Below are 27,955 nucleotides of genomic sequence, written 5' to 3'. Positions count from 1 at the left end.
CAAATGAAGTGGTTGTATAGTAAATATAGATTTTCTTTAACATGTACAATTTTATAAAATATACATTTTATTTTATATATATATATAGTATTGTCCCCCAAAATCATGTCTGTGGTGTTACAACAATGGATGTCGCCCCTTTAAGAAAAGGTAACGGCAGGTGCTGGTTGATCTGAGGGGTGCATGGTGAGTGCATTCTTTCTTATTAATTTTCTTAAAGTTAGCTAAATTTCTGACAATTTCATGTGTCACACTTAATTAGTGCATGTGGTGTTATGTTTATAACTTGCAGATTCTAAATATTTTAATCCAAAATTTTCCTAAATGTCCCCTAAATGTTTCCTAAATTTTGAAATCATCACGATGGCAGCCTCCATTTTAGAAAAGACTGGATTTGGGCTAATTTGTCTGTGGTGTTGTCTTTTTACTTCAAATATTGGTAACACCACAGACATAAGTGGATGTTTCACCAGTGTTTTTTTTTTTTGTAAAAAATTATTTAAAATTAAAAAAAATATTATTATGCGTAAATTTTAATGGATAGTGGGGCGGTTTCCTGGACAGGGATTAGACTAGTCCTAGACTAAAATAAATTTAAATGCTGTCCAAACTGAAAACAACTTGCACTGACATAGCCTATCTTAAAATACACGAGTGTCCTTTGTTTTGCATCAAAATGCACACAAGTAATGTTTTTAGTAAGGAATGTTTGTTAAAACTAGTTAGATTTCCTAATTAAACCAAGGCCTAGTCTAATCACTGTCAGGGAAACCACCCCATAGCATATTAAACTAATTTTAAATGCATAACAATACATTTAATTAAAAGGAAACAAACAAGCAATTTTACAATTTCTGCCTCTCATTTGCCGCCCCAATTGAAGAATGGGCCACATATAATATAATAATAAAATGTTTTACAAAAAAGTATTGTTATTTGTATATGTCACATATGCATATTATACATTTAAATGCTAACAAAAAATATAAACCAGTGCGCAAACAAATAACTGCTAGCTTAAAAATTTACGTTAATAACCAACAAATAAAATTGAACATTCAGTAAAAAATTTTTTTTATTATTATTATTTTTTTAACATTCAGTAAAAATGAATGATCGAAGTTCCACAAACAATACGTCAATCAAAACTCTAGGCGCGCGTTTGTGACGTTCCTACTAAGCGACCCGCGTTTCATGACGTCATCATAAGTGGTAGTGCCAACATGGCGTTCACTCTATACGCGCTGATTCAAACAGCGATTTTATTTACTAATGCCATCGCTGTTCTCCACGAAGAGAGGTTTCTCAGTAAAAGTAAGTTCTTATAAATGTATTTCACTTCGAAGTATAAGACGAGAGCTTTGATTTAGTATGCATGTGCAGTGCCAGTTGTCTAGTCTAGTGTTTTCTTAAAAATGTAGGAGACACTCTGGAAATAAATAAAAAATGCTTTTAAACAGATGACCATAACATGCCTTGTTTTGTTGTTTAGTTCCCCATAGTTAACTGGTAGCTTTTTGTTATTACCTCATTTCTAATATATGTTCATGTACAACAACACGCAGGAGTTTGGTTTAGAGGTTTTTTCCTTTAACTCAAATGGTTGTACATACAAGACAGATTTGTCTATAAGTATACAGTAAATCGCTCAAAGATGCTGAAGTCATGAAGTTGATTGTAAAGAATTTAGAAAAAGTGTGGGACATTTAAATAAGCCAGCACATAAGATTTGATGATTTTTCATTAGATAGTTATCCATTTACAGTATTGACAATTTGAAATGTATATTATTAATATATAGGGACCGTGCTTGTCAAAACCTTTATGTCATTTTTGTGATTTACTGTTTCTACATAAAATCATTCTACATAATGTAAACATTTTGTGAAAATAAAACCTTGATATCTTGATAATATTGACTTATATCATGTTAAAGATTGAAAACAATTATTTAAATCAAATTTTGAATCTCATAATTTGAATATGAGATGACAGCCTGGATTTCACAGACAGAGTCACAAATATGCAGTGGAAAATGCCTATATAGAAATTGTTGAAAACATAGATGGCTGTCTAACTAACAGATATTTCATTTTCCAGTTGGCTGGGGAGCTGAGCAAGGTATTGGAGGCTTTGGAGATGAACCTGGGATTAAAGCACAACTTCTTAACCTTATTCGATCTGTTAGGACAGTCATGAGAGGTATGTTCACCAAGGTTTCATGACTAATTTTAAATATCCATTTTATGATACATTTATTGCCAGAATAAATCATTATTAGAAATAATGTTTTCTCCTTTTTCGCATTGCATTGTTGTTTGTGCTGCTTTAGTCTCTGTATTTTATTTTACTTGTGGTCACAAATATTTTCAACAGTAACACATTTTCTGGTTTCCCTCCACCAGTGCCTTTGATAGCGGTAAATTCAGTGTGCATCGTCTTACTGTTGCTGTTTGGATGAAGAGGAAATAGACTGCTGTGGAACAAGCTCTAAAGTGTAACGCTGTGTATGTGGTGCAAGAAAAGTGGACTGTTTTTTGTAACTGATTATTTATGTTGCTCTCAAATGTCTCAAAATTATTCTTAAAACAATTTCTGTAAGTTCTCTGGGAGTTGTTTTTAATTAAAATTGTCAGAGCATTTTTTATGACTTGTTGCAATAATTTCTGATGTTATAAAAGCAAATGCATTTAATCAAAAGGCTTAAACATTATTTGGTATTTTTGTCAGTTAATCTGGAGTTTTTTGTATTTCTGAGCAACTGATAATGATAGCTGTCAGCCAGTTTATGTTTTTTTTTTTTTTTTTGCACCTTAATCTTTTCCCCTTAAATGAAGATATTTTCTAAGTTAACTTACCTGCGTATTTGTGTAAAAGCATCTTAAAATATCAAAGTTGGGGTAAATTCAAAAGAGGCTCAAGGAAAATGTCTGTAAATGTTTTAAAGCTCTTTGTTGGCTATGCTGAGATTGCAGTGGTGGTAGATATCAGGTTTATACATGTCTGAAAGGCTTTTGAAGTTTGACCAAAGTAGCCCAAACCTTTGTGAGCCAGTCAACACACTTAACATTTGTTAATTCTTTCATATTTGAATAAAGTCTATGTGTCTTTCCATCTATTCTGTCATGTTAACAACTTTTTTTTATAATATCCATAATTATTTTACCCCCATAGTAGTTTAACAGTTAATGCAATCAAAAGGTTAAGATGTTTTGCATGCATCAGTTGGATATTTGGTTTAGTGATAAGAACCATATGGACTCCATTAACAACAGTAGATTAATGCATTAGGATTAGAGTACCTTTTTATTAACAGTAGCCCAGTCCACAGATCATACACGTTGAATTACAACCATATGTTCATACAAGCGATTACAACCTTAACCCTTTTATAATCTATGCTTAATAGTTATTACAGTAGACGTTGTGTCTTTATACTTGTATAAAGACTATAATCCTATGATTTATCCAATGGTAAAGAATTGTGACATTTGATATTGATCAGTAGTTAAATTTTTCCCAATCACTCAAAACAAAGACTTGTACCATATCCAGTGATTGCACTAACTGAAGTAATTGAACAAATAGTATTAGTAAGTTAGTGTTTTGTGAGATTTTTGACTTCTGTCAAAAAGTGCTATAAATGCCATTTAATCTGCTATTAAAACGGACAGCATGAGTGAATAATCTGTGTCACCCTCTTAAATGATTACAAACTTTTAGTGTGGGCAAAAAGCACGTATCCTCTTATGAATATAATAATATCTTAAATAGGATATGAAATGCTAATATTAAAGAGAATAATGTTCTCAAATCTGTGTATTTTAATATCCAAACAAAATACTACACGTGTTTTCGCCAGGCATTGCTTCGGACACCAACATTTAAGAGCGAGCCTCTAAAGGACCCTAGCAGGAAGTAAGTGCAGTTTATAGTTTCTTTTAGCTGCTCAGTGCCTTATCATATGTCGTTTTATCGTGTAGAATGAATTTTAACACGAAAACATGTTAATCGTTTTAAAACTAGAAATAACGAACCCGCAATGCCCTTGTTGCTTCGATGGCAAGTTAGGTTCATAGCATTGCATTCAAAACCCAAATACTGATCACGTGTGATGTGATTCATGAAAGTCCTCAAAATTCCCTTTCATTTATTTGTTTGCTTTTAATGCCTGATCACCGTATTATGGAGTGATTGGATCCAAACTGCCTTATGTTATCCAAAGTCCTTGTTTTTTGGCAGCTTATTTTAAGTAAAATTATGTCAAATACAGATGATGAGATAAAGTGTTGTTTTGGAAGCCAGTCATTGTGTTTAATCCAGACTTGTTGAATAAAATGACTGCACTGTACTCAATCGTTTATCTTTCACATTTAAGCCTTGGTTTTCAGCTGCAGAGCTGCAGATAAAGTGTTGCATTATGTTTTACAAACGTTATACACTAAACATTTTCCTAGAAATAAAGAAGTAATTTACAGTCTATTATGGGGTGGGCAGTGTCGATCCTGAAATGCCGATGTCCTGCAGAGTTTAGCTCCAGCTTTAATTCAGCCCACCAGAACAAGCTTATCAAGGTCTTGAGTCATCTGGAAACTACAGTTTTTTTTCTTTATCTGGAAACTACAGGTAGGCAAGGTTTTATCAGAGGTTGGAGATAAAATCTGCAGGACATCAGCACTCCAGGAACGACGTTGCCTACCTCTGGCTATAAATGAAGTTTATTTAACTAAGTTCAGGAGGAGCATGGTCTTGTGATCCAACCAATCAGTGCAAAGAGGTGCCTATAAATAGCAATCCCTCACCTCTGTCCCATGACAGATCTTTTGCAGCATCCCTCCTCCACCCCATCACCTTACTTACCCTCATCTAGATTCATTTATCGCAGTTAAAGAGAGGGAGTACTCTGGGTTTGGGCTAAAATTCCGAGCTCGGAGCCCTCCCCCCTTGGACGGCACGCCAAATATGCTTTATCTCAGTCCTTATCGATTACATGTTAATGCGAACTCGTGAATATGATTTTTTAGAATAAACTTTCAAATTATGACAGAAAAAAAGTCATCTAATTTTGAAATAATCTTATTTTCCACAGAGTTTATTGTGATGGGGAGTCGCCGCACACTAAAAGCAGTTCTCATTGACTTGAGCGGTACTTTGCATATTGAGGATGCTGCAGTTCCTGGAGCACAGGAGGCTTTGGCCCGGTCTGTTTTATTTAGTTTTTTAAATTAATATTTAAACTGTGTGTTAAAATATTGATCTAATTAGGCTGTGTTCAGTAGAACAGTTTAGCAAAGTATATATTATTTATACATTATATATATAAAAGAAAGAATGATATTTGGAATTGTGAGAGTTATATAATTAAATAAAAAAATGTACTAAATTGTTCTATTCATAAAGAGCATGTAGTATATACTGTGTATCTATGTAAGACATTTACATGACTCTTGCAGGCCCTTTTGATTAGAACATAAAGCCTACATATAAAGGTAACTTACAGAGGTCTATTCTCCAATATTATAGTAGTACAAATAGGAAATAGCATAAACAGAAAATATCTGTTTACCATAGCGTTTTGTTAATATTTATGATTTTAATTACTCCTTGACTTTTTTTGGCCTGAAATATTCTTTTTATCTGAAGGTTTCCCAGGTTTCTGTGGGAAACACTGATGTTACCCAGTTTGCTTACTACTTCACTATTATCAAAGCAGTTTGTTTGATTTTGCACTTCTCAAATGTATGACTTCTTGTTGGTAATAGTGTGCTGTGAAGACTTCATTGGGTACTTGGCAAAAGAAAGCATTGAGAGTACACAGTTGTTACAAAGAGTCAACTTATTTGCAAGCGAAGGCCACAATACCACATGTTTACATCAATTAATGTGCCATATGGAGCAATAGACATGGAATTAGACTGCCCCCACCTCTTTACCAATTCCACTCATTCTGAAAGCCTGCCCCTAAAAGCCATGTCAACAAGCCTGATGTCAGCATACTGTAGCCTACCAAAATGTACAAACTGCCAAAAAGTAAAACCTTCTCAGCCTTCTTTTTGCTGTTTACTTACCCAAAGGCTGTCAGAGAGACATTATGATTTGGGTGATAGGGACTATGGTATCTTTTCAAAATATGTTTACAGCACCTGTTTGAAATGTACAGCTTCATATGTTCAGATTAAGACAGGCTCCAGTCACTGTGAAATTTGTGACCAACACCACAAAGGAATGTAAGAGGACCCTTTTTGAGCGGCTACGCCGGCTGAACTTTGAACTCCAAGAGCAGGAAATTTTCACATCTCTCACTGCAGCTTGTAATCTTCTGGAGCAGAGAGCAGTGCGCCCCCTACTGCTGGTGGAAGATAGTGCTTTAGAGGATTTCACAGGTGAGCTTGAATACATTTGACCTTTCTGTTACTTTATACGGATTATCCGAGATCAGTGCTGTAGTTCCCGTTTCCATAAATATAATTATACTATTTCAAAATAATGTTATGCACTGTTTAATTGTGAAGAAGACTTATTTTCATATAGGGATATACTCAAGTAATTCTTTTATGTGATTCTAATGCTGCAGGTTTGGAAACGTCGGATCCTAATGCAGTCGTGATAGGTTTAGCACCTGACCACTTCAACTACCAGACTCTCAACAAAGCTTTCAAGTAAGCATCGGATTTATATACCATATACCACATGTTTGGTCTTAATTGTTAGACTAACAGTATCAAAATCTAACTCAAAATTTTGTTCTCTAGCTGATCTAAATATTCCTGCTATTTGTTGATTGTTTTTATCAGGTTAATCTTAGATGGTGCTCCTCTCATTGCGATCCATAAGGCACGGTACTACAAAACAAAGGACGGGTTGGCTCTAGGACCGGGCCCTTTTGTGACAGGTCTCGAGTATGCGACTGATAGCCAAGCCACAGTTGTGGGTAAACCAGAGAAATCTTTCTTCCTGGAAGCTTTACGAGATCTGAACTGCTCACCTGATGAGGCTGTGATGATAGGAGACGTTAGTATGGAACACTCTCACATTTCTCACATAATTTCTTATTTCTTTTCATTTTGGAGTGAATTGTGACTGACTGGGCATGCTCTTCGTGAAATGCACTGATTTACACGTTTAAAATGTAATGCATGGCTGGGTTAGTTTACTTCATACTTTACTTGCCATTTATGTTTTAAACACTAAACAAATTGTTTTTATACAGGATGCCAGAGATGATGTTGGAGGAGCACAAAACACAGGAATGCTTGGAATTTTAGTGAAAACTGGTACATTTTTAATAAAATTTTATTGACTATAGTTATTTTGCTGAATAATAACAATCTTTGAATTCTGCAGGTAAATATAGACTTGGCGATGAGAGTAAAATCAACCCTCCACCTCACCTGACCTGTGACAGCTTTCCAGATGCTGTCAATTATATACTTGAGCACCTATTAGAAAACTAAATGATCTAAAAATGCTATAAAAAATTAAGGTATGTATAGTTTGATCATTGTTGGACTGTCTGTTATGAATTGTCTATAATTGTCTGACAATGTTAGCATTTGTCATGGTCATCTGAAAATATGTAAATACATAATAAAGTGGTTACACTCCATTCTTGATGTAGGTCTGGCTAACCAGGCTAGACAATTGCACTTTTTTGAAATATATGGTTTATTACGGTACTTTCTTGCTTTCCGTCTGCCAATCGCTGCTGTTTGTGGAGAGCTGAAGGGAAAGCGCGTTAGGTTCAAGTGCATCGCAGCAAAGAGCAATATTAAAGTCTAAAATATAAAATTGTGTAACACTAAAGTTGACACGCTGTTGGTGGCTCGTGACTCGACGGCCCAAGTTGATTTTCAATAAAGCAGCATTGATTTTTGTTCGCTTCTGTGTCCTCTATGTTTCAGAACCTGGCAAATGCTCAGGTAAGCCACGGGCTTATAAATTACCCCGAAAAAGATTTTTGCTTATACAGAACTAAGTTTAAGGATTGTTTCTCGCCAAACCCACAGTAAACAGTCAGATCACAACACCTGAAACATAGTTTATAGCTTAGATTTGCGTGGATTATGACAAAGGACGGAACGTTTCTTTTTAGAGACCCACCATCATACAATTTCTGCCTCCGCCACTGATTAAGTTAGTTCTTCAGCGTTTTAAATTACTATTTTATTTTCTGCGGACAACGCTTTTTGGGAATGAAAAGAGGTAAGAAATTTAAGACTTGGGTAAATTAAATTTAAGACCTGGGATAAAAATCTGGGTGTTTTTAAGACTTTTTAAGGCCTTAAATTTAACATTTTGAATTTTAGACTTTTTAAGACCCCGCGGGAACCCTGCATATCTTAAAATACATGAGTGCTCTTTGTTTTGCCTCAAAATGCACACAAGTAATGTTTTTAGTAGGGCATGTTTGTTAAAACTAGTTATATTTCCTAATTAAACTAATGCCTAGTCCTGGTTTAAGCTAATCTCTGTCCGGGAAACCACCCCTACATGATATAAGATTGGTATACAGTAAGCATGCAGTAGTGTAGTTTTATATATATATATATATATATATATATATATATATATATATATATATATATATATATATATATATATATATATAACTCGTTATTTCTTCGGTGCAGCTGGGCATTGTAAGCTGTCTTAAAATCTAATTTTGTTGGTTCTGTGCCATCATCAGCTCATTTCTGAGAAAACTCACACGCAAAAATATATACAAGAGGAAAGATTAAGTTCTTATGAGATTTTACTCCTGCGACCCCGACGCGATTAGCTTAAGGTGAGTACACTTTAAAGTCGGGGTGCATGATCTCTGAAAGCCAACGTTGACATTTGAAATCACTTAAACAAACACGCCCCTACCCCAATAGAATTTGGACCTTCTTTTGATAGACCCGCCCCACACATACGCAACCCAGGCAATGATGTCAGTTAGTAGACACGCCCCTTACTGCTGATTGACTACAAGTGTGTTTTGGTACTCGGCCTGACTTCCTTTTCCAAAGCGTTTCTCAAAAATCGTGCACCCCGCCTTTTAATATGCTACAAATCATGTTTGATTAATTGCTACCTGGTATGCATTGTTAATATCATTGCATTGTTGGTGAAACTGAAGTCTCTTTTTACATTGTGTATAGGCGTGAGGTAACTTTGCTGTTTTGTTGTCTTTGTAGACTGGACAGCATTGTATTGGCCTATTTCAAATGAGTTTTAGTTGTTTAGTTTATTTCTCACTTAATGAAGTGTGCCCCCCAGTTCTGTATGTGTTGTCGAAGGCCCTGCACTGTGCTTAGATTGGATATAGAAAAGCTTTTCATTCAAAAATTGAACTGGCAGCAGACTGACTTTTGGAGAGGGCAGAGGTAGCTGAGAATGATCGCCACAAGAGGGTGGAAGTACATTTTCAGATTTCAATTTTGTCATTTTTTTTATAATAACTTACACTGATAAATTATTTATAATAAACACTGCAACATTACATTAGCAAATAAAAAATGGGTTTTTATTTCATTGGGACAGTTTATTACCTGCTTCGAAACACATCTAAAATGTCATATTTACAGTAAAACTATAAACAAATGTAATAAAGTACAAGTAAAAAAAAGAATAAACTTGGCATGTGTGCATTTGTGTGGTTGCTATAATAGTCCATGTGTTACTGGGATGAATGAGTTTCAAACAGACTCATATTCTCTCTCCCAAGCTGAGTATCTATCCGTCAGGCACCTGGCCGAGGGTTTTGTATGGGAAATTACGTCCAAGAAATCTGCTGTGGTCACAGTTTCTAGTTCAATAACCGGCATGCTGGACTGACCTGTGAAGATACATGGCGTAACAGACTGAGAATTATGGCCAAAAACTGAATTTCATGATGAAACAGCATTTTGATGTTGTTCATAGCGGGACGTGGCACAAATCTTACCTTCAATGTGATTTTCAAGGGCGTCAAAGATTTTCCGCACAGGTCTCATAGCGGCCTCCTTACAAACTAACCTGATATCTGACCCAGAGTAACCTTCAGTCTCCTGAAATATTGGGAAATTAAAATCAGTTGAATCATTTATAGCAGCTGATCATTATAGCAGCTAAATTAGATTTGAAAGAAGTCCAGCCAATAGGTGGATCCTGTAGCAGTCCCATATGCTGCATCTGTTACAGGTCAACAGGTAAAGGGGAAATATTTCTGATAGATGATCTGTCCATTCATTAAAACTGTGATGTCATAGCTTTTTTCACTTCTGCCAGGTTGTCACTCCACCCAGTTCTATCACAGAAAAAGACACACTCCATCATTCTATCCTTCCTTGCATCCATCCTTTTGCCATTTCTTTCATCTATTTGTCGATTCATTTCCCATACTTCTTTCCTTTTAATAATCCATTTCCATCAATTGACCATTCTACCCTTACTTTCATTCATCCTTCCTTTTATTCATCTGTTTATTCATTCATTCGCCCTACCTTCTTTCCTTCCTTCCAAAAATCCTTTCTTTCATCCATCTGTTCATTCATTCAATCTCTTTCTTTACTTCCTTTCATCCATGATAATACCATTCTTTTCAATCATTCTTCCCTTTCATCCATTCACCCCTCCTTCTTTCCTTCCTTCCAATAATCCTTTCTTCCATCCATAATTTAAACCTTCTTTTCAATCATCCTTCCTTTAATCCATCTGTTCATTTATTAATTTATTTGTCCCCCTTCTTTCCAATAATCATTTCTCCATCCATCCTTCTACCCTTCCTTTCATTGATTCATTAATTTTTTACTTCCAAAATCTTTCCTTTCATTCATCTGAGACTGTTCATTCATTCCTTCACCCCTCCTTCTTTCCTTCATTCTATCACTCACTCTTTTCATTCATTAATTCACTGGCCCTTCCTTCCATTCATCCATCCATCTGCCCTTCCATTTACCTTACCTGTGCCAGCATGTTGTAGTCCAGTTCTGTCCGCAGTTCCACCGCACATGTGTTGCTAACCGGAGGAAGCCAGTGACTTATCATGGCTTGTCTGGCTGGTGCAGATGGGAGACCCACAAGGATTCGTTTTTCCAGTCTCCTCAGCATGGCGTGGTCCAACTCCCTAAGGACAGAAAGATGATGATCAGAGCATAACCAGAAAAAAAAATTATGTTTGAAGAAGCTAATGACATGGTTTACTCATAATCATGCCTTACCAGGGTAAATTTGAGGCAGCTAGCACAAACACAAGATCATTTGACCGTGCTAATCCATCCATCTGAACCAGTAACTCTGTCTTCATTCTCCTGCTACCCTCATGCTCGCCCCTTGAATTTGTGCAATTTAATAAATATAAAAATTATCAACCTGATTCAGTTGATCATATCAAGTAAAAGCTCATCAATGAGTGGTATTTATTAAGGTAATCATTAGAACCCTTTAACAGAGTAAAAATCGCTGTTAAGCACAGCCTTGATCGGTATATTGCTTTATATATTGCTTTACAAACATTTCTTTTCTGATTATACTATGTACTTTTCCAGTAAGAGTCTCAAACTCACCCTTGGCCAACCCCTCGCTGGCTCATCACTGACTCCAGCTCATCCAGGAAGATGGTGGACGGTGCATGAAATCTTGCCAGCTCAAACAAAACCTGTGGAGGATCAAAAACACTGTGAAACTTGGTGGCACATTTAGAAAACAATAAAATCTGAGAAGTAATGTTTTTCTGATGATAATTGGTGCATTTCTTTTCACTGACCCGAACCAGCTTCTCAGAATCTCCTCTCCACTTGCTTACGATGCTGGATGCTGAGATGTTAAAAAATGTTGTGTTACACTCTGTGGCTACAGCTTTGGCCAGCATGGTCTTTCCTGTGCCTGTTTTTAGGGAACATGCCTTATATTAGGATTAAACGGGTTATATTTTAACACTTTAATGATTAACTTGGTTATTATTTTTGTGTCATTTTTTGGCCTTAGGGACAAATACGAACGTTTTTTAAAGGATCTCTTAAGTGTCAAATATGGGGACCAATGCATTAATATAATACAAAAGGAAACAGAAAGCTCCCACCTGGTGGTCCGTATAGAAGCAAACCCTTCCATGGTGACAGAATTCCAGTGAAAAGTTGAGGGTACTGAAAAATAATACATATATTGTTGTGGTATACCAGGAATGGTCCATTTCAACATTTAATTTTATTTTAAAAAGAAAGTAAGTGGTGTGAGTGATTGCTAGGCAGTTCTGTGATGATCTGGATGGTTGCTACAGTACACTGTCAGAAAATTGGTCTCAAGCTGTCACTGGGGCAGTACCCTTTATAAAGGTCCTATTATTTAACATTTAGGTACATATATGTATACATTTGGTACTTAAATGTACCTCTGATGTACTTGTATGCACTTTTTAATTTGGTACCAATTTACCTTTACTAATATTAGCTTTTTGAAATAGTGCCACACCAGTGACAGCTATGGAACAATTTTTTTTTAAACTTTTTTTCAGACAATGTAGGGAGGTTCCTAGTGGTTGTTTGATAACTGCTAGAGAACTGGTATATAGTATATTTACAGTCTGAAGGCATTAAGTGAAGATTAAAATAAAGATTTGTTCAAATTCCTGCAATAATAACATGAAACCTGCCTTAGCAAACACCTCTAATAACTGATCAGAAATGGACTTTATTTATCTACAGCTGGGGTGAATTTCAGAAAGGAGTATTTTAACTTACTGTCAAATACCACCTTAATACCCTGCGTTTTATCTAACAGATAAAACTAAATCACCAAACCGCTTTTACATAATGTAATCTATTCATAGGCACAACACCATCTATGTACAACAAGCATCAGTCTAAAAAAATAATAAACGCTAGCAGAAATGTAAGATTATTTTGTTCGATGACCTTCCTGACGCACACCTTGGAGTCAGGAAAGACAAATAATGTTTATATTTCCTGTTTGTCAGAAGCGTGTTATGGATTTGTAGTCATCGCCACAGAAGCCAGAGATGAGCCGGATACAAAAGTGCTTGGATTGGATGGTATTCAGGTATAGATTTCATGTCATCTTAAGAAATAACCCCACGCTTTGCTCTCCCCTAGCCTTTAGTGGAGATGTATTCAGAATCGAAGGAAGGCGCAGCTTGAGAAATACCAAAGTGTTTAGCAGCCAAACACCTTAATGGGATAGACGACAGCTTCTTTGACTAATCGCTTGGCAGCCTCCAGGCCTATAATGTCGTCCCAGCGCACGTTGGGGTTGTGTAAATAGATATCCTTTATGGAGAGACAAGAGAGAAAGATGAAATGGAGTGCTTCAATAATACATGTTCCACCTCGTGTGCATTTTCTCCACACGCACACACACACACACACACACACAGGTTTCCATGTTTTCAGGGGGCCATTCCATAGACGTAATGCATTTTATACCGTACAAACTGTATATTCTATTCCCTTTCCCTAACCCAAACCCTAACCCCAACCATCACATAAAACTTTCCGCTACTTCATTTTGTCATTCTGTTTGATTTATAAGCTTGTTTCCTCATGGGGACCTCAAAATGTCCCCACAAGGTCACAAATTTACTGCTATTCTTATCTTTTGGTCCCCACAAAGTGGTTTGTTGAACAAAAGTTTGTATCCAAGCAATGACTTTTCTTGCTGTATTACAGTAATGAAAATGAGATTTGTAATATTATGTAATACCAGAATGTGCTTGAATGTCACAATAAAACAGCTTATTTTTATTCTTTAAAATAATATTTGAAAATTTTTAGTGAAATATGAACTAAACACGTGCTTGTCATGTCTTAAAAAAAGGATAGACTTACTTTACTAATAACAGCTGCAAGATCTCTCATTTCGTTATTCATGCCTAAAAAGGCACTGACTGGTTTCAGCAAACGCTCCTGTAGACATCACATAAACACAAGGTGTGGAAAGCACTTGTTAGTGGCACTACAGATTAAACTTTTTAGGTGATAGAATTGCCAGCAGACCTACCGAGAAATCTGAGACACAGGGCAAGATGTTGTCATTAGCAGCCCCTTTAACAGCATCTTGAATTAAATTTCTGTAATCAACCAAATGACCCTGAGACAGACCAATAAAAAATTTAAAACATGCAAAATGAACATTCTTATTTCAACATTTTTAAAGCTTTTACACAAAGCAAGAATAACCCTTTTCATGTGTGTCCCCTCGCCCATTCCATTTCTGTTGATAGAAGAAACATTTAGACCAAACTCTGATGTCTCTGCGGGGGACTCACTTTCCTAAAAAATAAACACTTAGTCCAGGATGGAATTGTTTAATTGTTTGATTTTAAGCTCGTCACATTGTTTATGTTTGTGATGGATGTTTTGGAGACTTACACTACTGTGCTTACTGAAGTCTTTCCCTGGTAGTTTAGATTCAGAAGTTTTCCCTATATTTTTGAATGAAGGTTGCCGGGTGGAGTTGATTCTTGGAAGTGTCTGACTGGTAAATAATATTGTTCTTTCAGATGCACATTCAAATGGCATAGATACACAGTGTAGAAAAGAAAATGATATGGATTCTGCGAACATACCTTTTTTTGACACAGCTTTTCATAGGTCGACTCGCTCCTATTTTAAAGAAAAGATTTTAATTAAAAGCATTAACAAACATAATTACACTATTGCTTACAAAATAACATGTATATTAGCTATTAAATAATAATAATATATTTTACATATATTTACAAATGATTGTAGTAGTGAAGTACTGCTCTGTTAAAATATTTAAAGATAAATTAATAAGTTACAGATAAATTAAAAGTTAATAAATTAACCATGCATACTTAAAAACCATGATAATAAAAATGCCAATTGTATACCTTGTTCTGGGAGTTTCTTTGTCAGTTTTGGATATTTCTGAAACTTAATAAAATAATAACTCTCATATTCCATGAGAACTGTGTCCAGGTCTACATTATCGCACACCTCAAAACGACATAAACCAACACTGCTTTCTTTTTCTAAGGCTTTGGCTGCATCCATATACCTGTGCAATTGAGAGCAGATATTTAATATGATTTATAAACCTCTGAGAGCATATCATTAAATAGAAAATAAATCTAAAAATATCTAACCCATCTTCCAGTAAATGATGATAAATCAAAACCAGCAAATTTCTCCTCCTTGTTTCTGTTCTTAATTCATCCTGAGACAAAAAATAATAAATTTACATAAAATTAGTTAAACAAACTATTTTTAAATTAAATATTTTGTGCTAATATATTTTGCATTGTTTATAATGACTATGTTAGTTATATGATAGGAATTTCTAAATGTATCAGGCAGGCGTCTTTTCTAAAATCTGAATTTCATAAAATAGAGATTTTTAAAAGTTATGAACTGTAAAATGTGTTTCCTCAACTGTACACACGTATCAATTGTCTTTTTAAAAAGCGGATTAATATCTTTATCATTTTTATTAATGATTTAATTGACAATTTATTGATTTTCTTACGAGACGAATAAACGCGTGTGTGCACTGAGATCTTTAATCCGAAAGATGGCGCCACATTCACATTTAGACAACAGCAAAGCACAACGTGCCTGGTTGCCATGTAAACATGACTCGTGTGTTTAGCTTATTAGCGTTTTGACGAAAAATACAACAAAGTGTTTTCTTTGCCAGGGTTTTGCTGTATATATGTTTTGCTGACCATACTGTGTGATTATGAACTTATATATGTTATACACTTACATTTAAGCGTGTGAAGTTTGTTATAAATTGTTATCTATTAAGAATCCTTAGATGGTCAAATTTAGAAATTTTAGCACTCACCGCCTCTCTGGCCTGGTTAGCAGTCTTTATAGCTTGATAAGAAAGATCCATTGTGAGATAAACACACACACACCTGACAAAATACGGACACTATCCTAGATTAACTTCGTGTGAGCGTCTGATGATGATGCGATCAGCTGATGGTCTCTGTGTGTGTGTGTGTGTGTGTGTGTGCGCGCGCGCGCGCACGCGTGTCCTGACATACTCACACTGATCCTCAAACATAACAAAATAAATACCCTCTTGCCTGTTTATGTTTATTGGTTATCTCCGTATTTATAAACTACTGTGTGGTGAATATAACGTTACGTGCATTTATGTACAAAACAATAAATAAAAATGTTTACTATCAAAGCAACTAAAGACAAAAATACAAACTACCCCAAAAGCTAACATTATTAAAAAATGTAAAAATCTTTTAAAATTATTAAGAAAAAAGTTACTGCTAAAATATCAGTCAATATTACACATTTCTACAGTAAGAAATCCCGATTTTACAAAAACATTGTGATTTATGAAGACAACGTAACAATATAAACTGATCCTTTATTCTGGAGGGACTTTTAGGCTGAACAGAGACAGTTTCGGACTGTAATAAATGCATTTGTTATGAAAAATAATGCAAGAATATTCACAGAATATTACAGGTGCCAAGGTGAAGTCTCAAAATACAGAAAAATCTTAATATTTTCCATTTATTTAAACAGTTTCTAAACAGTATTAAGCTGTTAAAACAACAATAGAGCACACAGAGCTATAGAATGCCATAGAATGATGTTTCCACTTTTAGAAAAGAGATCAGTTATTTGTACAGAAAGTAAAATTAAATTCTTACTTTCCATATGTCAAATTTAACTCGTTATCAGTTGTACCCTAGTGATAAATTACCAAAATAACTTATGTAGTGTGGTTCTTAAAGGACACCAGATTCAGTTAGCAAAGCACTAGCCTCTAGTAGCATAGCCTTCAAGTAAACCCGCACAGTATAAAAGAGCGTTACAAAGTCCTGTGTACTGAAGATGGTGTCGGCCAAAGCGAAGCCCAACGTAGAGGGAATAAATCCTCTGCCGTACTCCACCATCCACGTTCCTGCGGTCCATTGCACTGAGGTAGCCTCTCCCACTGCATGCACTATAGTGTCACCTGGAATGGAAAACCCCTTACGTTGAAGTCATTACTGAAATGTATGGGTCAGAACGGCAAACATTTTTACAGGTGAATGAGATATACTGTCATACCTGGATAGTAAGCCTCACTTTTAGTTGTTCCTTCTTTCCATTGCCTGAATGTTCCAGAAATTATAGTGTCTGATATTTCTGCCCAGTAGCGGCCTGGAAGAAAACTTAAAAATTAGTAGACATACAGTACAAGAAATCATAAAGGGCCACTACAGATATGTCTGGTTTCAGTGTGCCATTAACTCTGGGGTGCCCAACCCTGTTCCTGGAGGGCTACCTTCCTGCAGCTGAAGCAGCTAATCAAGGTGTTCAGGGTTGCTTGATAATTAAAGAAAGGTGTGTTGGAGCTTGGTAGCCCTCCAGGAGCAGGGTTGGGCACCCCTGCACTAACCATGAGAAGACTGAAGCACAGAAATGTGTGAATTTCACCAAAACTTTTTAAATGCATAAGTAATGTTTTTGCATTTTAGTATGTTTACTTTTAGCTAACATTTACATATTGCACTGATGGATTCTGGCAATTTTTTTATCTAAAGCAAACTTAAGACTGCTCTGCCTTAACTTTATGCAATATAACCAGCAAATGACAGAATTTTCTCCATGTCTTACCTGAATGTCCACCTGTGTCCACAGCAGTTCCAAACAAAAGTACATACTCCGTGAGAGACGCATGCAGTAGACACATTGACCCCATCCATCCACCAGCATTCACAAACACCCACTGTAGATCCTCATCAGGAAGAATGTGACCTGGATACTTTTTACGCAGCTCCACGACTACTTTGGAGAAAGCCTGTTCGTGATCCTGGCCTTCAGCACACAAAGAAAAAATGTGTAAGTGAAATGCAACATGAAAATGGAAAGTTGCAGCATATGACAACAGTGAAGTTAGTTTCTTGCACAGAGCTACAATTTCATATGGCTTTTTAAGACCTAAATGTAGCACATGAGCCATATGAACTAAATTTGCATGAACTAGATTTTTGTGTGTGTGTGTGTGTCTTTCTGGACATATTAGAACAGAATACAAAAAATTTAAATATATGAGAGTAAGTAAGCAATAACTTTGCATTATGTGATAACCTACTTTACTATTCAAGTCAATTAATATCAGAGGTCAATCTTTAATGTCTTTGGAATCATAATTAAACCTGAATTATTATGCAATATTTTATGATTCAATTAATACTGCCCAATAAAAGCTTTTGTCAGATCTGAATGTAACCTAAAACTTTATGTTACTAATTATCAAGTCAGTATAATGTATTACACCATTTTTAATACCACTGTTTTTCACTGGTTCATCTTAGCAACAGATACTGTAGAATTCAAACAGAGCTTATCTGTCTAAACGAAGGTTACCCAAAGTATATTGAAGACAGCTACTCAGTGTTAAGAAAATGCAGTTTCATCCGTTTACTCACCTGCATACTGTTTGGCTAACTTGGCAACATCTTCTTTAGTGAAGATATACTGTTTAGTTGCCATCCAGTATCTCAGAAACTGAACGGTCACCATTAAAGTACCAAGAACGACCACCAGTTTGAGGACATTTCTTAATAAAGACATCGTAATCCGACCACAGATGATTAAGTACACGTACAAATATGTCAATGACAAAAAGCGATTAAACGCTTATTCAAACACACAGCATGGCAAAAATGAAAGGTCGCTGACGCCATGTGACGTTTATCGGAGACATTTTTGGACCAATCAACTGACACCGACGGCTGACTCTCATCCAATCGCCCCGCAGCGCAACAAGGAAGTCGGCAACAATAAGCATCCTTACCATCAATAAGGCACCAAGAAAACGCATACATTTTATATATTTTTTGATAACATAAGACAAATACATCTGCAAATACATGTATTTACCTGTAGAATGTATATTTATTGTACAGTTTTAAACATTCACCCTACTGTTTTTCTAAATCGTAGGTTCGCTTATTTTTATTTGGGACTGCGTTCCAGGCAACCTGTAACCCGTAACTCACGACTTCAAAACCACGACTCACGACTCTGAACTGGGAGTTCATCGATCTAGTACGAGTTCACGGGTGGGAAGTCACGGGTTTGACGGTCGTTCCAGTGCACTTTCACCGGTAGAAGGTTGTAAAAACACGGGTTACAGGCTGCCTGGAACGCATAGGGTCGTGAGTCGTGGTTTTGAAGTCGTAACTCACGAGTTTAAAAACCTGCCTGGAACGCAGCATTAATGCGTTTTAAACGCGCAATCTTCTCCACTTCATGATGGGGAAGAGCGCATGAGAACTTGAAACTCTAAACAACCAGGCAGTTTATATTTACACTCATAACGGTTAAACTAAATTACGTATCCAAAGGACTTTACTGTATCTGTGTGTAGAAAGATGGACAGTGACAGGAAACCCATGTTTGACCCTAAAGGTAATGGAGGATTGTTTTCTGCAGTGCATACTACTAAATATAAAACCTTTGAACTGTTCATTACTGACATGCAATAATTCGTCACACCTAATTCAGTTGATTTTTTAACTAAAATGATATGTGTCAAGTAGTACAGCAACTGCAATTGTATTTTTTATTTGACACATCTGAAAACGCCCGCTAACGTCACGTGATTTTAACTGCGCGAAGATTCGCTTTGAAGAACCGATTCGTTCATTTGGTGGCTCAGTTCAATGAACTGGTTCAAACAATAATTCAGCAATATGTCTCAATGCATTCCCACAAAGTTCTCCAACATATTTTAAATACACATTTAGTTTACTTAGTTGAATACTAATATTTATTTTCACGCCTGTGCATATGTAGAATTAAAATTTTCAAAACTTGTTTATGATTCATGTCACCCATTTTAGTTTATTATTAGTTTAGTTTTTAAGACTTTCTATAGGATCCCAAATAACATACTGTGAATAAAACTTGGCCCTCACACTTTACTGATTAACTGTTTTTGCAATCTTTATCTTTAAGAACACCAACATTTAAGGTACAATCCCTTGCGGGATTCCTGGGTTTTGGTCTCGGCCCATCGCATGAAGCGCCCATGGAAAGGACAGATGGAGAAACCTCCAGAGGACAATGTCCCACAACATGACCCGAACAACCCTCTCTGTCCTGGTAGTGTAAGAGCCAATGGAGAGGTGAGGCATCTTTTATAGTTTAGCTTCACCATAAGGAATCTCACTACATGGATCTCAGATTGTTAATATGTTCCTGTGTCAGTTTAAAAAAATATGTGCCTATAGCTTTTTTATGGTTTCATTGTCATGACTTGAAAAAATGATTGAATGTACAAAAAGTTTAAAAGAATAAACATCTGGCTGAAGGCTGTATTTTGGATTAAAACGGCTGATGGTGGTTGTAAGCTTCCTGGCTCAGCCTGGATCATCACATTTAAGCTTTTTTAAAGCTCGCCTCTGTGCAATTGAATGTGTCTGCAGTCATTATACAGTGTTTTCTGACCTCAGCAAAATGATTTTTGAAATCTTGTATTTCTATGTGCGTTTCTGCAGTCTATTTATCTGTGATTTATATGGCACATAATCTTTTAGTGGCACTTCTGTTTTTAATTCTCACACATGCTTACAAATTTTTTGGCTGACTCTATCATTTTGAGATATATCGTTATGAAACAATATATCAAGAACGTTGTTAGGGTACTATATATTTCGACAAGATATTGATTTCCATACTTTTACACTGTTTAATGATGTTTGCTTAAAGCACCTTATTATAAACTTAGGAAGCTCAAACAAAAAAGAAAGACCACTCAGAGAAACTGCAAGACAGGCCCACTGGAGTTAAACAGATACAGATTGCATTCATCATATTTCCCATCATGTTGTAGGTGAATCCACATTATGAGGGCACATTTATGTTTGAGAACGATTTTCCTGCTCTTCAACCAGATGCTCCAGATCCTGGTACGTTCTACTGTCAACTTCCTATTATCCAGTAAAGCCACTACACCAACACACCAAGATCAAAAGGTTTTTAATGATCACAAAAAAGCCCCTGAAACTTTGACCACTAATGCAGTTTAATTTGGTAGTCATGAAATGTATATAAAATTTTTCTAGTTATGCTTCAAATTTGTTATTGGCTTGATTTTTGTTGTGTACACTGTCAGAAAAAGGTACAAAAGCTGTCACTAGGATGATTGTACCATCCTTTTTTCCTTGTTTTATTTCTAAAAGGGGGTAAGCCTAACTTTTTCTTGTGTTGTCTTGTTTTTTATCAGTCCTTTAAAATGAATTGATCAAACTGAATTATATAGTGGTCTGAATTTGAGTAAGCCTCTTATTAAGTTCTTATTCAGTAAATTAAAACAACTAGAATGTTCTCTATTATTACCTGTTATACCACCGGGCTGTTGAATGCCTTATTCTTAATGATTGAGAAATGTTCCATGGGTGTTGATTATTTTTCAATAACCGCACACCTAACCTTTAAAATGTCTTACAATTAGGCACCAGAGCAATATTTTTGGTAACCGTGGTATAAGCGGAATAATTGATTCCAGTCCTTTGAATTATTCGAAAATAATGCACACCACGTTGGGTGTGCATTATTTTCTTATAAATCAACGGCCTGTCATCAATCATTTCTTACTTAACATTCCTGTTTCATAGCACTACACTATTTTTTCTAGTTTCTTATAAGTTATTATAGAGGTAGTTGTTCCTTAATTAACTTTTAGTTCAGTAATAATCTGCATGTTTAAAAACCAAATACATTTAAAATGTAAACTTTTACAGTACATTAGTATTAGTTCTGCTGATATTTGTGTCGTTCTAGGTTCAGATCATCACCCACTTTTCCGCAGCAAAGCAGCCAGAGGTGTCTGGTGAGAAAACTTTAATTTTTCCCCTTAAGAATTACAATTATTTGTGCTAAGGCATGCATTACTATTATAATTACTCATAAACTTAGAGCAGAGATCTCCGACCCTGGTACTGGAGAGCTTTCTTCCTGCATAATTTATCCAACCGTGCTCCAACACACCTGCCTGAAATTTGCAGGTAGCCCTAAACAACTTGATTAGCTTGTTCAGCTATATTTGTCCAAAGATATTGTATGTAACAAGATCAAGCACTCCTATTCCTATGAAAATGAGGCAATGCAATGCTCAATATGGCTGCTTAGGCCACATAAGTCCCGCCTTCCAGTTAAAAGAACCAGTCATCAAACATTAAAGACTGACGGTTTTCTGGGGGAAGGCTCAATACAGAGTTGTATGAGGTGCTTGACAACCTGTGTCCATCTGAGTAGCTGAAATGTCCTTGAATTAAGACTTTTTTTGTGCAATTTAAGCGTAAACGAGGGGTATATAGACCATTTTGCAATATGTAAACAACACTGGTCCAGAAGCACTTCCTGTTGTTTTTAAGTTTTTAGTTCACATTTGTTTAGCATTTGAATTCAGTTCAAAACATTTTTTGTTGTATTTTGTTCTGATATTAATTAATATTAATATTTTGTTCAGTGTTAAAAAACTAAAACAGGAAGCGCTTCTGGACCAGTGATGTTTACATCTTACTAATCCAGTGCAAATAGACCAGCTGCATTTACTTGCCTTCTAGGGAGAAAAACAAGTCAGTGGCAAGTCCGTTCCTGAATACCATGACACAAACTTTAAAAAGATGTCAAATGTACTTTTTAGAGGTATTGAACTGTTTCTGAAACTGACGTTCTTCCTAAACTGAAAGTAAACACAGTGTTTCGAGTTTTCCTACTCTGTGCCATGTTGTTTGCACGTGATATCAGGAAGCAGGGTTATGTGCATGTGACGACGAGCGAGGTGACACGCCGGGCAATCGAGTTACCCCTCCTATTTCTGAATGTTTTACTGAGATTTCTAATCCTGTCTTAATTGACCATCAATATTACAGACTTCCATTTACATTACGCCATCTTCCCCCGTAAAACTACATTACGCCATCTACACCTGTAAAACTATTCCCGTCCGTATAGGGCTATAGAGATAGTGAGATAATGTTTTGTGTGTTGCGTGGAAAATAGCACTACAGCTGATAAATCTGCAAAAACAAAAGTCTCGTTTGGAGTTATGAATGATGCAATACTACACTATAGGTACTCAAGATTAACATGAGATTAGCAGAAACTGTGTGTGTTATTTGTCCTTTAAACAAAAAAATATGTAAGTTGATGTAAGGTTTAGTTTTTGTTTAGATACAGTACATGTTTTGTTAGTGGGATTTTAGCACTTGATTTTAGAGATATTTGATTTGTCTTTCCCCATTCAAAAGATAAAACTTTAATCTTCGATCATTGAAATTACAGCCATGAGGCACTGCAAGCTCTCCAGGAGCTTGGTTGGAGACCCTGCTTTAGATGAATATGACCCTAAAAGTTTTATACTTCAATGTGTAACTTTGTGTTTGTGTTATGGACATACTGTAAACAAAACTTTAGAATGAGTTGCTTGTAGAAGAGATACGTTATTATTTACATGCTAGTTTTCCCTGATGCTATTACATGGACAACCTCCAAGCAACCACCTACACCACCACAGCAAACGCATGGCAATGTACTTAAAGCCAATTAGAACACCTTAGCAAATGTCCTGACCATTTGCACATTTGCACAGATTGCCATAGATGGGAGAGACATCGAAGGGCACTGTGTTAGCTCAGCATTTAAGCTCCGTTATTCTGGCTCATAGCCCCTTTGACGCAGGGCTAATAAACTATTTCCCTGTGTTTAATCGTGCCGGGTGTGAAAATTGATTGTGCTGCTGGAATGGGGACACCTCAGGAGAGCGTTCACAGAGAGGAAAGAATTAAATGATTTTATGTTCTGAGTTGTGGGGATGGGTGAAAACCATTAGAGGTTGAGTCTGTTCAAGGCCTTTGCCTGCATTAAACATTCCCAGATGAAGCGTAGCTTGTTAGTGTATTACTGTATGTGGATTAGGAAAGTAGTTAAAGGTCAGACCAGCTACTTTCAATTCCTTTGTTCAAAGACAAAATGAGGACAGGATTCAAATCGCAGTACAGTACAGTATGGCCAACATAAAAGGGAGGCACTTTATATTTTGTGTAGACAACACAACAAATAAAATGGATAACGTACAGTACCTGTCAAAAGTTTGGATACACCTGATCTATCAACAAACTAGGTTATTAAACAGTATGAAGATATTTCTTCACATATGAGCTTTTATGAATTTTGAAATCTGAATTAGTTTATTTTTATTTCTAGTAAACACATTTAGACTTCAAAATTAATAAAAGTTGTGTTCATATGTGAAGATGGACAAAACATGTAAGTGTCATAAACTTTTGTTAAACAAAGAGCTTATTTTTTGCAATAATCCCAAAGTCTATGGAAAAATGAATTGGTTTCTTCGCTAAAAAGCCAGTGTCTCGCTAATTTTTGAGGTTGGCCTACAAAAATACATTATCCCTGTGGCACTCTATAGCTGTGTCCAAAAGTTTAGGCATAAGGCAATGACTTCGGATGCATGCAGCCAGCTCCAGGAAATGCATTTGGACAGACTTCATAGGCAGGGTAATGGAATTCTATTTGAAATATAAACGGAGAGTGCCTTTGTGATAACTTATCCCATATTTGAAAACTACAATACTTATTTCTAGCTAGAAATTAAATTAAAAGGTGTAAAAAGTGATGATATAACTTTGTATTTACACCAAACTTGTGCTCCAGCCGCTTCTTGGACGCAATTTTATTTTTTCAAACTCGACCAGGGTCGACCAATCACATTCCCATGCCCACGCATAGAATGTGGGACAGGACAATAAAGGTATCTCTGGAGACAGGAAGTAAACCTAACATTAGATTTAGACGTGACTTGATGCCTCCGATTTTAGATCTTTCGGACGCATCCATTGGCACACTTTTCTGGAAACACTTCAGCAGATTCAGTCATCCTCTGATTAGTTGAATTATACAGGATTTCCAGGGGGTAGGTGTGTTGCGTTCTTGAACGGTGCACCTGAAAACAGCACAATTGTGTTTGCCATGCTTTTCTGGTTGCACACTGGTCTGTTATTGTGGAGACATTTTCTCGCCTCTCAAAATGATGTTGGGCACAAAGCGAAATGTGATTTGTTGGATATATATATTCATTCTGCTTGTTGGCTGTTATGTGCTTAATGGACGAAAATAAACAGCATAAATGTCACAAATCATACAAATCATACTTTGTTGAAACAGATTTAGTTTTGTGTTTGTGACAATGAAATATTGCCAACACTAGGTGGTGCTGTCATCAAGAAAGTGAGCGAAGTAGTAACCTGAATTCACAATACCTAGTGATATCCATTTTATCTCCACCATTTACACTACAGCAGTGTTTTTGAGGTAGAAACAGTACTTTAAAAATGATGCTTTGAAACAGCAACACACAATTAGTGGAAGAAAGCAACGGAGAGCACATTCACACAGACCCCGGCAACTATCTCTGTAATATGTCTCATACAAATGTCAGATCACAATAGGTACGTTTACATGCAACCAAATAATCCATTTGTAGTCATATTGATGGCTCAACCGTATCGAAAAGCCTTCATGTAAACACCTTAATCAATACGATTGAGGTCGATCTGATGCAAATTTCTATCGTGTTGAAAGGTGTGGTGTACTGCGATCTGTGATCCGATTTGCAGGAGAAAAGTATGCATGTAAACGTATGAATGTAGTATATTCTCAATCTGATGCAAAAATACCTTGTGCACATGCACAGAACATCTGTGCACAAGTTCACGTCTTATATTTACCCTTTTATTTACGTCTCACATAATTCCCGTCACAGAAACATGCAATAGCAAGGCAATGACAATGCATTATTAAGGAAATGGGGTCACGTGCTGTACATTCTACGGCGTTCATTTGTACTTTTATAACATTACATAAAGCAATATAATAGTATTGTGCCTATATCTGAAACTTCTTAAGAACATATTTTCTCCAACTCAACTTTGTACATTTATCCAGAGATAAAGCGAGTTGCTGTGGGCTGGGTGGCGTTGCCAAGTCCTCTGCTTTTTTCGAGTTCAGATTTGGACTGATGCTTAAACTGTCTCTGTGGGTTGTTTTTTTTCCTGCGGTTAAAGATGAAAGGATTTTGTTTATTAGTTTTTGGTATTTGGACTGTGAATAGTGAATAGTCATTGGGATGCTTGTGGGCTAGTTTTGAATGTCCATGGGGATGGAACAAACATTTTAATCAGATTGAAATGCTGAGGGTGCATGTAAACTGTATTGTCATAACCTTCAATCGAATTAAATTCAGTTGGATTGACAAAATTTTGTGCATGTAAACATAAAACGTTTAAAGTACTAAGAATAGTAACTTGAGGCACAAACTAGGGCAGTTAATAGAGAGAGCTGTCTGCCCCAAATAAAGCATGAAAGTGGAGACTTTGGAAAGTGCATCAAAATGCATCATACCTACACTGTAGGTCATTTATGGATTGAATATTTGATACAAACAGAAAATTGATTATTGACAGTTTAAGTTGAATTACTGTATGTTTTAATTTAAACATATTTATTCTGTAAAACTAGTAACGCTTGCTGTTTCTTGTTTGTTCCAGCAAGGTCATGTGCTTTCACCCCTGGTCTGACATCACTCTTCCGCTCATGCAGCCTGCAGAGATCCGCAAAGTGATTGACAAGTGGGCAGAGCTAATCGAAGAGCTAGGAGCCACGTACACATGGGTGCAGGCACGTACATCTTAATACACTCACCTTTGCTTTGATGCACCTGATACTTTCCATTTACAACGCAAATATCTTGAGTTAAATTACACAAAAATAATGTTAAGATACAGCTCATCTTTGAAAATTAAGCACTGGGATGTACAGCAACGTAATGAAACATTTACAACAATTGTGGCCAGAAGAAAGTTAAGAATCCCTCCAGAGCTAACTGAGTCAGAGAGAAATGGTTGCAGAAAAGCGTTTAAGGATGTCTGAGGGAGGGACGCCACTCGATTCGGTTCTGTCTCAGTCTTCCTCATCAGCACTAATTGGATCAATTGGGAGATGCTCTTCAGTCTGGCCGTTTCAGCGCTGATCAATGCCAGGCAATGCTGAGCCTTCCTGCGGCCTCTCTGGAAACATTAATGCCCCTGCAAAGGAGTAATGAAGCACTTCAAAGGTTTTCTGAGATACGCATGCAGATAGTTAAAATGTTTGTGCTAAAAAAATAGTCAGCTTATCAGTGTGATGAGTTTCTGAGACCCTTTGGCTTTTAACATATTTTCTGCCTACGGGGGGCATTTCTGAGCCTGTGTTTTGTTTCAGAAATAGTAGTAATTAGGTTTTCCAACATTTTTGCTACTTCAAGAATAATGTAAATTATCTCTTTTATAATGGATAATGTTTCTTTGTTCCCCAGGAGGTACGCATTACGTCACATACCAAAATAAGTATCAATATAAATATCAATGAAATCTATGAATTCAGCAAATAAATGAATAAGCTCATTGTAACTTTGTGTCATATTCATATAAATCTTTATTATTTAGGACTTGCAGTTCCTAAAAGAAATTAAGTTACTTTTTAACACAAACTGTGGGATAAACCTATCAAATGCTGGATTTGTACTGTCACACTGATAATTTTTGCAGTGGATTGCCAAACATTGCGTCTTTTATTTTAATTGGACTTTTTTTCATTGTCATTCTGTGTATCGGTTGTCAAGTTGACATTTTCACCAGAAAATGGCAATCGCGCTACCCAAGTACCACATAGGGACATTTACCACAAAAGCATCAGAGTTTTGCCTATGCCTATTCTGATAACCACGACTGTCCAATCACAGCTGGCTTAAAATAATAGGGAAAGTAACCAGTGACATTTAAGATTACATGTAAAATGATAAGTCCTGCCCCACAACTGCCAAAAAGAAACATTTTCGCGTGATGAAAAGTAGCAGGTGAGAGAGGTCAGGCTGATGGGGCTGATTTTGCGCATGCTGTGAGACACCCTCCGTGCATGAGAGCTTGTTT

The 27,955-nt window shown here is 36.2% G+C and overlaps 5 protein-coding genes across 5 annotated transcripts in view; 3 read left to right on the top strand and 2 right to left on the bottom strand.

The window, feature by feature from the left end:
- Positions 1-1,182: 1,182 nt before the first annotated feature.
- ier3ip1 (immediate early response 3 interacting protein 1) lies at positions 1,183-3,116 on the top strand. Its single transcript, XM_065290225.1, has 3 exons — positions 1,183-1,314; positions 2,101-2,202; positions 2,406-3,116. The coding sequence occupies exons 1-3, from the start codon at positions 1,224-1,226 to the stop codon at positions 2,459-2,461; spliced, it is 249 nt and encodes an 82-aa protein (XP_065146297.1). The 5' UTR covers positions 1,183-1,223; the 3' UTR covers positions 2,462-3,116.
- A 759-nt stretch (positions 3,117-3,875) lies between these two features.
- Positions 3,876-7,873, top strand: hdhd2 (haloacid dehalogenase-like hydrolase domain containing 2). The gene is made up of 7 exons (XM_065290224.1): positions 3,876-3,918; positions 5,090-5,201; positions 6,175-6,383; positions 6,575-6,659; positions 6,795-7,011; positions 7,211-7,274; positions 7,345-7,873. Exons 2-7 carry the CDS (start codon positions 5,101-5,103, stop codon positions 7,452-7,454), a joined length of 786 nt encoding a protein of 261 aa, XP_065146296.1. The 5' UTR covers positions 3,876-3,918; positions 5,090-5,100; the 3' UTR covers positions 7,455-7,873.
- A 723-nt stretch (positions 7,874-8,596) lies between these two features.
- On the bottom strand, positions 8,597-15,928 carry katnal2 (katanin p60 subunit A-like 2). The gene is made up of 16 exons (XM_065290226.2): positions 15,790-15,928; positions 15,089-15,159; positions 14,834-15,000; positions 14,546-14,582; positions 14,349-14,454; positions 14,157-14,249; positions 13,978-14,067; positions 13,806-13,883; positions 13,149-13,247; positions 12,044-12,107; positions 11,729-11,847; positions 11,529-11,620; positions 11,184-11,294; positions 10,927-11,089; positions 9,929-10,031; positions 8,597-9,820 (listed from the first exon to the last, which is right to left on the bottom strand). Exons 1-16 carry the CDS (start codon positions 15,838-15,840, stop codon positions 9,681-9,683), a joined length of 1,584 nt encoding a protein of 527 aa, XP_065146298.1. The 5' UTR covers positions 15,841-15,928; the 3' UTR covers positions 8,597-9,680.
- A 387-nt stretch (positions 15,929-16,315) lies between these two features.
- sigmar1 (sigma non-opioid intracellular receptor 1) lies at positions 16,316-18,667 on the bottom strand. Its single transcript, XM_065290228.2, has 4 exons — positions 18,392-18,667; positions 17,577-17,777; positions 17,028-17,120; positions 16,316-16,932 (listed from the first exon to the last, which is right to left on the bottom strand). The coding sequence occupies exons 1-4, from the start codon at positions 18,534-18,536 to the stop codon at positions 16,703-16,705; spliced, it is 669 nt and encodes a 222-aa protein (XP_065146300.1). The 5' UTR covers positions 18,537-18,667; the 3' UTR covers positions 16,316-16,702.
- A 410-nt stretch (positions 18,668-19,077) lies between these two features.
- galt (galactose-1-phosphate uridylyltransferase) overlaps positions 19,078-27,955 on the top strand; it is a 142,127-nt gene continuing 133,249 nt past the window's right edge. The window contains exons 1-5 of the mRNA XM_065290227.2: positions 19,078-19,376; positions 19,926-20,095; positions 20,803-20,878; positions 21,753-21,801; positions 26,537-26,666. Of these exons, the coding sequence (XP_065146299.1) occupies positions 19,340-19,376; positions 19,926-20,095; positions 20,803-20,878; positions 21,753-21,801; positions 26,537-26,666 (462 nt within the window). The 5' untranslated portion in view covers positions 19,078-19,339. The remainder of the gene's footprint in view (positions 19,377-19,925; positions 20,096-20,802; positions 20,879-21,752; positions 21,802-26,536; positions 26,667-27,955) is intronic.

The sequence above is a fragment of the Paramisgurnus dabryanus genome, chromosome 10, assembly GCF_030506205.2.
Source record: "Paramisgurnus dabryanus chromosome 10, PD_genome_1.1, whole genome shotgun sequence".
In the NCBI taxonomy this organism is placed as follows: domain Eukaryota; kingdom Metazoa; phylum Chordata; class Actinopteri; order Cypriniformes; family Cobitidae; genus Paramisgurnus; species Paramisgurnus dabryanus.
This window is presented reverse-complemented; position numbering and strand designations above follow the sequence as displayed.

Coding starts and splice junctions, on each gene's coding strand:
- katnal2 (XM_065290226.2), bottom strand. CDS start 15,840: ATGGATCTTTCTTATCAAGCTATAAAGACTGCTAACCAGGCCAGAGAG. Junction 15,001..15,088: donor CATCATTTACTGGAAGATGG/GTTAGATATTTT, acceptor TCAATTGCACAG/GTATATGGATGCAGCCAAAG. Junction 11,090..11,183: donor GCTGCCTCAAATTTACCCTG/GTAAGGCATGAT, acceptor TTCTGTCCTTAG/GGAGTTGGACCACGCCATGC.
- ier3ip1 (XM_065290225.1), top strand. CDS start 1,224: ATGGCGTTCACTCTATACGCGCTGATTCAAACAGCGATTTTATTTACT. Junction 1,315..2,100: donor AGAGAGGTTTCTCAGTAAAA/GTAAGTTCTTAT, acceptor TTCATTTTCCAG/TTGGCTGGGGAGCTGAGCAA. Junction 2,203..2,405: donor TGTTAGGACAGTCATGAGAG/GTATGTTCACCA, acceptor TCCCTCCACCAG/TGCCTTTGATAGCGGTAAAT.
- hdhd2 (XM_065290224.1), top strand. CDS start 5,101: ATGGGGAGTCGCCGCACACTAAAAGCAGTTCTCATTGACTTGAGCGGT. Junction 5,202..6,174: donor GCACAGGAGGCTTTGGCCCG/GTCTGTTTTATT, acceptor TCATATGTTCAG/ATTAAGACAGGCTCCAGTCA. Junction 7,012..7,210: donor AGGCTGTGATGATAGGAGAC/GTTAGTATGGAA, acceptor GTTTTTATACAG/GATGCCAGAGATGATGTTGG.
- sigmar1 (XM_065290228.2), bottom strand. CDS start 18,536: ATGTCTTTATTAAGAAATGTCCTCAAACTGGTGGTCGTTCTTGGTACT. Junction 17,121..17,576: donor GGACACAGGTGGACATTCAG/GTAAGACATGGA, acceptor GTTTTCTTCCAG/GCCGCTACTGGGCAGAAATA. Junction 16,933..17,027: donor AAGTGAGGCTTACTATCCAG/GTATGACAGTAT, acceptor TTTCCATTCCAG/GTGACACTATAGTGCATGCA.